A 9796-nucleotide genomic window follows, 5' to 3' on the forward strand; every position below is an offset into this window, starting at 1 on the left:
GGTTACTCGGCTTGCATGTTGCACAAACTCTACATCTAGAGATGTATTTCTTAACTGAGTTGCGCAGACCAGGCCAGTAATATAACTCAGCTATTTGACTAAACGTTTTATAAAAGCCAAAGTGACCTGATGTCACATCATCATGAAAAGTTCTCAAGACTTCATCCCTATTTGCTGTTGGGACTACTATCTTCCAATCAGACATATTCGATAAAGATTCAACTGGACTGATTACATGTTTATAAAGGATATTATTCTCCACCTTGAAATCAGGATATCTAGTAGGTTCTTGGGTGACATTATGAATCATCTTTCGATACCAATTATCTGGAGATAAAGTGGACAGATCTAAAAGATTGATATCGAATGTACGTGACAACGCGTCTGCAACCACAACACCATTGGCTTTGCGATGAACGATATTATAATCAAAGACAGAAAGCCTACAAATCCAACGGGACAAACGTTGTGACGGATTTTTCATGGAATGTAACCATAATAAAGAACTATGATCTGTGATGATAGTAAACTTACGACCCTCAAGATAGTACCGAAAGGCATCAAGACCATGGATAATTGCAAGAAGTTCTCTCTCTGTGGTGGAATAATTTTTCTGTGCTTTATTGAGCTTTTTGCTGGTATAAGCTATTGGATGTTCCGAACCATCCTTCATTTGAAATAGTACACCACCTGAAGCAGTGTTGGAACAATCTGTCATGAGATAGAAATGCTCTTTAAAATTCGGAGATGTCATGACAGGTGCACTAGTAAGAGCTTCTTTTATACGCCGGAAAGCATCATCGGCTTCTGAAGTCCATGTAATAGTTTGGCCTTTTTTCCTATTTCTAAGGAGATCTGTAAGTGGAGACAACAAAGTAGAATAAGACGGCACAAACCGACGATAATATTCACACATGCCTAATATCCTACGGACTTAAGTAGTAGTCTTAAATATAGGAAAATCTTTGATAGCTGTAATTTTCTCAGGGTCAGTCCTTAAACCTTTACTATCGACTACATATCCTAAAAATTTAAGACTAGGACGACAAAACTGACATGTATCTAAATTAATAGTTAAATTAGCCTCTTTGAGACGTAAAAACAACTTATCCAAAATTTCCATATGAAGAGAAAAATCAGGAGTGACAACCAAAATGTCATCCAAATAATAAAAAACATAGGGCTCTAACTGAGGACCAATGACTAAGTCCATCAGACGACACATTGTCTGAGGAGCTGAAACAAGACCAAAAGGCATAGTGACAAACTGAAATAATCCTTTCCCACTAACTGCAAAAGCTGTATACTTTTTACTTTCCTCACTCAAAGGAATCTGTAAAAAAGCTTTAGATAGATCGATAGAAGAAATATACCTAGCATTCTGGAGTTTACTTAGAATGACGTCTATTCGGGGAATAGGATAAGCATCCCGATTTGTAGTAATATTATTCAACTTTCGACCATCGAAGCAAACCCTAAAAGATCCATCTTTTTTCTTGGTTAACCACAAAGGACTACAGTAAGAAGACGTGGAAGGTTCAATGATCTTCAACTCTAACATGGAATCAATTTCCTTTTCCAAGTCAACTTGCCAAGCCTGAGGAATAGGATACTGATATTGTCTAAAAGGTGTGGTATCTCCCACTTCGATAGTGTGAGATATTAAGGATGTACGACCTAATTTGTCTTTTGACGAAAGGGTTGTAAATTTAGAGATCATATTCTCTAATTGACTTTGTTCTGAACTAGATAAACTAGTAAAATCCTGAATAGCACTAAGTAAGGACAGATTAAATTGAAAAATAGAAAAGGAAAAATTAGAACAATTTAGTGTGCTATTAAAAGCATTTAAGAAGTCCATACCTAAAATTATAGAATTCTGAACTGAAGGAATAATATAGAATGTAATTTGTTTACATAAATCTGCTACTGTGATTTCAGTTTCAAATTTGCCTGTAATAGACTGAACTGTACCATCTGCAGTAGACACTTGCAGAGAAGAAATGGGCATAATAGAAATCTCCGCATTTTTCAGTAAAGCTAATGAATGTGAACCTATCACAGAAATGTTCGAGCCACTATCTAAAAGAGCTAAACAAGATTGTCCTAAAATCTTAATAGAAAGATAAGGTCTATTATCATTATGTTTTCTCACTAATAACGAATTCAAATCAAAACAATTATTATCTGATTGATCAAAAATTTTAAATGGTACTAAACTAAACTTATTATCTCTACCTACACAATCAGAGGATGCAATAGGCAAACAAGAAGAATCAGAAATAAAAGAATCCTCCTGAATTGTGGTAGACTCTGGTATAGATACTGGAACTACTACACTGCTACTATTATGTTTATTACTAAAATTTGGGAAGATATTTGGGGAAGATAATCTATGCGAATCAAATGTATTATATTGAGAAGTTACTTCTTGGAATGACTCGGTGTGGTGTGTGTTGGTTTTTTTGGAACAACCCCTTTCCCTTTCCGACTGGAAGGTGGGTTTGGGTGGTTTGACGTGGTTGGACCAGTGATTTCGTTTGATGTAACGGTTTGATTCCCTGATGGGGGTGTGGACGGAGAAACGCTCAGGGGACGGACCTCCGATCGTTCGTTTCTCGAACACCTAAAACAATTGCGTTTGAGGGTATTTTCTTTACCACAACCGTGGCAGAAAATACGGGTACGAGGGATGCCGCAATCATAAAAAGTATGGCCAGACTCACGACAATTCCAGCACACTACAGAACTTACAACTGAGATATTACGCTCAGGGCCCTTAGATTGCCAAGAACGGTGTCTAAAAGGATTTTGGTGACCGAAAGAGTCAGAAGAGTGTTTGGAAGTGGTGGGAGGTTGAGAAGACCAAGATAAAGTTTCCTCCAAACGTTTACATTTCTCGGTGATGTCTGCTATACTGGTGATGTCTACTAAAGCTAATTGTTGGTGATAAAAAGGCAATAGACATTTCAGAATAATCTTAATTTTTGCAGAATCTGTTAGAGGAGTCTCGAGGCGACTACACATACCCAAAATGTTATTAATAAACATCGTAACAGACTCATTTGGCTTCTGTCTACGATTTTTGATTTGGTCTAGAAGGTCATCTTGAAATGAATATGGAAGAAAATCAGATTTAAGTTTCTGAGCCAAATCAGACCAATAAGAAAAATTATTGCGGTTGTTTCTAAACCACGTAAAAGCTGTGCCTGTAAACAATTCAGCAGAAGCTGCAAAAAGATCATCTTCACTTACTCCTCTCGATACACGAAGACATTCCACCCTATCCAAAAAAGAAATTACTTGGTCATAATGACCTTCACCAGAAAATGTAATGCCCCATTTATGTATAGGTTTGGGGTGTAGAAATGAGTTAGCTGCTTGGACAGAAGAAATAGGAGTTGAAGTAGCAATTTGATTTACTCGTGAATCAAGTTCACCCTCTAGGCTAAGGATTCGGACAGAAATTGAGCGTTTATAAGATTGCTGCTCCTCATTCGAACATGACAATAAATGAACACGGCCTGAGACATGGGCTAGACGTGATATTAGCCTGGAGTATAGGCTATCTTGGACAGTCCCTCTAAAATCGGATATCCTTTTAGCCAAATCATCCATAGTCTCTTCAATCTCTTCTTGCTGTTCTAGAAAAGGAATACTTGTGGCAGAAATTTGTCGAAAGCTTCTGTTTCCTTCTTCTTGCCTTAAAGCTCCACGCAATATTTTGCGTTTTAAATCCACATTGGAAGATTCATCAATGGGGATCTCCCTAATTCTCAACTCATAATATAATTCCTTGACTAATAAATGTTCTACCTTGAATGCAGACATTGTGAAAAAAAAATGAATAGATGAATAAACAAAGGAAATAATGTATTACCACTCCACCAAAATCAATCGAAGAATAATCTAAGGTTTAAAAAAAATATATATATCTAAATAAATATGTAACAACACACCACAAAATCAATCCAAGAATAATCTAAAGTTATTCACAAAAATTTTAAAATGGTTAAGTAAAGTTAAGTAAATATAACACAATCCTTGAAGCAACACACAATAATTTCAACAAGTATATGATTAACAAATAATTGAATATAAAAACCCACCAATATTGGCTAATATATATATATATATATATATAAAAATAGTAATATCTAAATTATTAAATTCTTATAGTTCAATAATAGTAAACTAGATTGTTAACTGTACACAATGAGATTAAAAGGTGAGGGTTTAAATATGAATATAAGTAAACTGCAGCAATACAAGTATACCTATAAATGTAAATCTAATAAGAAAAGATAAATAAATAAAGGAGTTAAAAAAAAAGAACAAAGAGCAACAGGAACAGATTAGAAATAATAAAGAATATTTTGCAAAGAGAAATATACTACAGAATGTACGGTCTGAACTGAGAAAAGGCACCACGTTGGGAAACGCCAATGTAACAAGAATGAGTAATGTAACAAGAAATTTGACTGTAACAAATATTGATGAAAGAGTGAAATGTAACAAAAATGAGGAATGTGTAGCAAAAATGTGCAGTGTAGAAATAGGGTAAACTCTAAAATGTACCTTTATACACCAACGAACTAATATGTGGAATAACAGAAGATGGAGGAGATTAGATAGAAATAAATTATGTAAAAGAAATAAATAAAGGGTATATATGAATTTTAAAATATAATAAAATTAATGCTGGCTAGCGACTATGCAGGAGAATGACCACTCGATACTCAAAGAGGGATTCGGCCAATTTGCATGCCCTACAGAGACCGTAAGATATAAAAACTAATGACAAGAAACCCACCAAGAAATAAACAGATGAAAGATAAAGTTGCTCTACTGAATGTTTGGGCGCCAGGAAGTTAAATGTTTTCTTCCGAGATATCTTGTATTGCTGAAATATGAAAGATAGGTACTAATTGAAATATTGAATTGTTTTAACCCAACTTTAATAAATACCAATTTTATGTACAGACTATTTTAAACACTTATATATGACCCATCACCTCTTATGTACAATTAACTTATCTATATTTACAGTAAAATCCCAGAATATAATGATAAACAATTTCCCCCCTAACGTACCTATTAATGTTAAATTTTGACAGAGGTTATACTCAATAATTATGTATAAATAATATAAAATAAAATATAAGATAATATAAATATAAAATACTACTCACTAATATAATAGTTTAGTTTTCGTTTAATAAATGTTTAAGTTTGAAATGAAATGAAACTCTCCGGGTATGTGTGCACACGATAACCTGATGAAGAGAGCTTCAAGGGAGAGTCAAAATCTCATCCCTTGGTAGACAATAAATAATTTAATTAAATTGTACTGACTATTGTTTTAGGAAAAGTAAATGTAATTATTATTAATGATATAAAAGTTAAAACCTTGAAGAGGACGTAATGTTATTAAGGATATTTAAACAAGAAACAAAAAGATAAAACTAAGTTCTTCCTGCCGGTTTCCGTAGGTTTCCCTGGAAGGTCCTCTGGTGAAGAACTAGTTGCAGGTGGGTAAATTTACTCCAAACCTGGATTTCATATAAAAAAAAAGAGGTACTTTAAACCAAGTCCATTAAATTCTTCTTCATAAAACCCATAAACTTAAAATTCTTCTTCCCCTTGTCTTAATAAATTCTCCATAAAAAAAATAAGTATTCTTCCCTGACTTGCACTGGAATCCGTAAGTAGGCTAAAAAAACAGTTGTGTTACTCCAAGTCCTTTGTTCATACAAGAAAGTAAAGAAAAACCAAGAAAGGTCAACAAGTTGCTTTAAATTGAAATAAAAACTATATTGTTTTTCTGTAAAAAATAACCTTGGGATGGTATGACAATGTTTTATAGGATATATTAAATAGATAGGTTTTCGGAAAGCATGGTCTCTATATATTATAGAATAGAAAAAAAAAAAGAAATATTAGCCGGTTTAAACGGTATGGAATTGAAATAGATAATTGTTGGTTTTCATCTTTGGAAAGAAATTAAGTTTGAGATAATGATAAAATCTAATACTTGTAATATGTTTAGGTATTAATGAAATAAGTTAAATAGGACATATATAAGATAGAATAGATAGATAGATATATAAGAATATATATCGAGAGAGGATTAAAATAGATTTGAATTTCACTAACAATGGCGGATGATATGACATGTTTTTACACATAATTTATTTATAACTTTAAGCTTACCGGCTGAGTTGGTCCAAAATTAAAGTACTTTCACAAAAAAAAACAACTAAATAACAAATGGCTTCTTCCAACACAACAGCTTTTCCACAAAATAAAAAATAAACTTAAACCCAATTCATGAAAATGGCACCTACAGCCGCCTTGAACAAACGATGTTCACTCGACCAAATTCCAGCAACAAGTGGCGATCTGACGGTGCTACGGCTGTCACGCCGATGTACTTTCAGAGTCTTAGACAGAGGGCGGGATTTAATGCCAACTTTCGAAAATAAAATTTACTGGAGTTTCAAATATTTAGTTTAAGAATATTTCAAAAATGAATTTAATTTATAATTAAATTAAAGGATTCCAGTGACGAAAAGGTAAATGGTTCTTTAAGTAACGGACTCGTTACAAAATATGACTCTGTGCTGATAGTATTATTGGATGTTTTTTCTCGAATGAAAATATAAAATTGTTTAATTTACCAGCGACTCTTAAAATGCCACTATTATTTAGAAATGGGTTTAATTGTAAGATTTTACTATCTTTCAGATTTTGGTTCCTTTGTAATTTGCTTATTTCTGTTGAAAAGTACCCCCTTTGAGATATTTTCACTACACATTGAAGTGCATCTAACTCAGTTAATTCTAATACACCGGTTTTCCTTGAAAGACCATGTGACCTTGGCATGCAATGCAATTAAATCTAAGCAAATATGCCATGACTCTCTTCAGTTTTTCTATATCAGAATATTTGTTAGTAAAATTTTCATCCATTTGTACTGTTTGAACTAAGAATCCCTTGGCTCTACGAATATCCGGTAAACTTGTATTCATCGCACACAATTTTGGCCATTTCTTTTCACTCTCCAACAAGAATCTTGGGCCATTACACCAAAACGAATCATTGACCAACTTAGACGGTTTTACACCTCCAGAGACTAAATCACTTGGATTTTGTTTAGATGGGACATGGCGCCATAAGTCTAAAACGGTTAAATTTTGAATCTCAGAAACACGATTACTAACCGATTTTGTGAATGCTTTAGCCAATTCAAGACAATCGTTGAATCAGACCGCAAAACAACCGCTTTATCAAAATTAACCCGCAGTGAATCTTTCACTTGTTTTACTAGCCTAGCTAGAATCAAGGCTGCTAGTAGTTCAAGTCGTGGTAGGGTAATCGTTTTCAAGGGTGCTACCTTCGATTGGGCACACAGAAGATTTGAGTATATTTCACCATCTTAATTGGTGGATCTAATATATATAGAAGCCCCGTAGGCCTCTTCTGAAGTGTCAGAAAATCCATGCAGTTCAATGTTAACTGCATCGTTGCATATAACTCGCCTGTTTATATTTATATTATTAAGCTCAGGTAACTGCCTTTTAATTTCTTGCCAGTATGTGCAAATGTCTTCTGGGACCTTGTCGTCCCAGGCTAGCTTCTCTAGCCATAATCTTTGTAAGAAGATTTTTGTTAATATTATGCAAGGCGCTAAGAGGCCTAGCGGATCGAATATTTGTGCCACAATGTTTACTGAAGGTAAACTTCTGCTTATTATATCTACTACGAAAAAATATGTATTGCATGTATAGTCAGTATGAAGAGAGTCTAAGGTTATAGCACATTTAGAATTTATGTTTGATGATACATTATTAAAACCGTTAACAGAAATATTGACCTTTTTTCTTTGAAGTTTCAATTTATCACAAAGGGATCTTGTAATAAAACTAGATTGCGCCCCACTGTCTAATAATGCCCTTGAAATATGCATATTACCATCCAAATCTGCAACCCGACAGAACAGAACTGCAGGCGGATAACACTATTTCGCCTTCATTTACCACGTTGACACATTTTACCATGGTGACCCTTTTTTAAACAATTTATACATAATTTTAACATTCTTACCTTTCTGTCGCGATCAAACACAGAAAGTTTAAAGATTGATCCCAATTTTGAAAATAGTGATTGCCTTCGCATAAGATGCATGATCGGCTATTACTCGAATTATCAATTGTGAAATATCCTCTTGAAATTTTTCTTTTCTCCGTCTGATTTTGTTGAATCATTTCAAGCGTATCAGCCCTAGCCTTTAAAAACTATTTTATATTGTCAAATGTTGGTTCATCTAATTCAGCCTTAGCATTTTCCCATTCCCTTAAAGTAACACTGTCCAATTTGGAGGTTATTAAGTAAAGTAAAAGTGTGTCCCAGTGTGAGACATGTTGGTTTTACTGATGAAGAGATCTGATATTTTTAGAGAAATCATCAATAAGTTTTCTTAAACCACTTGCAGATTCTTTACTTACCGATTCGCTACTAAATAATGCCTTAACATGATTATGAATTAACAAGTTATTATTATCATATCGATCTAACAATGCATTCCAAGCAACAATATAATTTGCAGAAGATATTTCAAGACATTTAATTACCAAACAAGCATCACCTTCTAAAGATGCTCTTAAATAATGCAATTTTTGTACATCACTTACTAAATCATTCTCATAAATTAACGACCTAAATATGTCCCTGAATTCAAGCCAATTTGGGTACGACCCATCAAATTTAGGTAAATTAATTGTAGGTAGACGTACATTATTTAAAGCCACCCCAGTATTTGCAGCCTCAACATTTAAACTTTGATTGCTATGAGAACTGTCATGATCATCTTTGTGTTTACTTAAAAATTCTTTTGCAATGGAGACCTGATCATAAATTTCATTATCGAATTTATTTCGTACTTCAAATTCGTCCTCTAGCATTCTCTCGTCAACCATAGATTCAATTGCCCCTTGTAGGTATATCATTAAATTCTCTCTTTATTTCATTTAAAGAATTAAGCCTTTAAAATCCTATAAATTTAGCAAAATGTGTTAATTTTACTTTTAAAGCACCGCTTTTCCGTTTACATGTTGCTAAATCAGTCATTTTGATTTTAAATAAATATTCTAGTAATATAAATATAAGTTGTTAGCAGTAATCAATTTAGAGAGATCAAAACAATTTAAATCAACAAAACATATATGTATTCAAGGTTAGATAATGAAATATTACTCACACACCATTCCAAATTCGTCAAGAGAAACGGTTCACAATAAACCAAACTTCCACTGGGCTTCTGTATCTAAATAACTAATATAACTGGTTTCTCTCACAAGTAAGTAACGGGAAAACATATACATATATTTATTTATTCTTATCACTTATTCTACAAACCGCGCTCTGGTACCAATTATGTTGACGAAATAATCGAAGTTATTAACTTGTGATGAGAAGTGATTATAAAATAAACTTTATATCTGATATATTTACATAAAAAAACTAACCCCCCCCCCCCGATCGCAGTTGCGTCGCTTCAAAAAGCTGGTACCGAGTTTGGCGCACAATGTTGCCACTTTGTTTTATTGTCAGTGAATTCCAAACAGTCAGGCAACAAGTGAAAATTAGGTAATAGTGAGAAAATTTTCAAATAATATAACATTCTTTTTAAGGGAAATGAATGTTATATACAAGAAACATTTTTTATGTAAGTAAATATTGTGATTATTATTTACATGAAAAGGAAATTAAAGTTGCTGTTGTTTTTATCTTTTAG

At 33.3% G+C, this 9796-nt stretch overlaps 2 protein-coding genes across 2 annotated transcripts in view; both read right to left on the minus strand.

The window, feature by feature from the left end:
- Window positions 1-9426, minus strand: part of LOC140434744 (juvenile hormone esterase-like) — a 538160-nt gene extending 528734 nt beyond the window's left edge. The window contains exon 1 of the mRNA XM_072523239.1: window positions 9260-9426. The gene's annotated coding sequence lies outside the window, so the exon portion shown is untranslated. The remainder of the gene's footprint in view (window positions 1-9259) is intronic.
- LOC140433825 (uncharacterized) lies at window positions 8430-8978 on the minus strand. Its single transcript, XM_072521799.1, has one exon. The coding sequence runs from the start codon at window positions 8976-8978 to the stop codon at window positions 8430-8432; it is 549 nt and encodes a 182-aa protein (XP_072377900.1).
- Window positions 9427-9796: the final 370 nt, after the last annotated feature.

This window comes from Diabrotica undecimpunctata, chromosome 2, assembly GCF_040954645.1.
Source record: "Diabrotica undecimpunctata isolate CICGRU chromosome 2, icDiaUnde3, whole genome shotgun sequence".
Taxonomy (NCBI): Eukaryota; Metazoa; Arthropoda; class Insecta; order Coleoptera; family Chrysomelidae; genus Diabrotica; species Diabrotica undecimpunctata.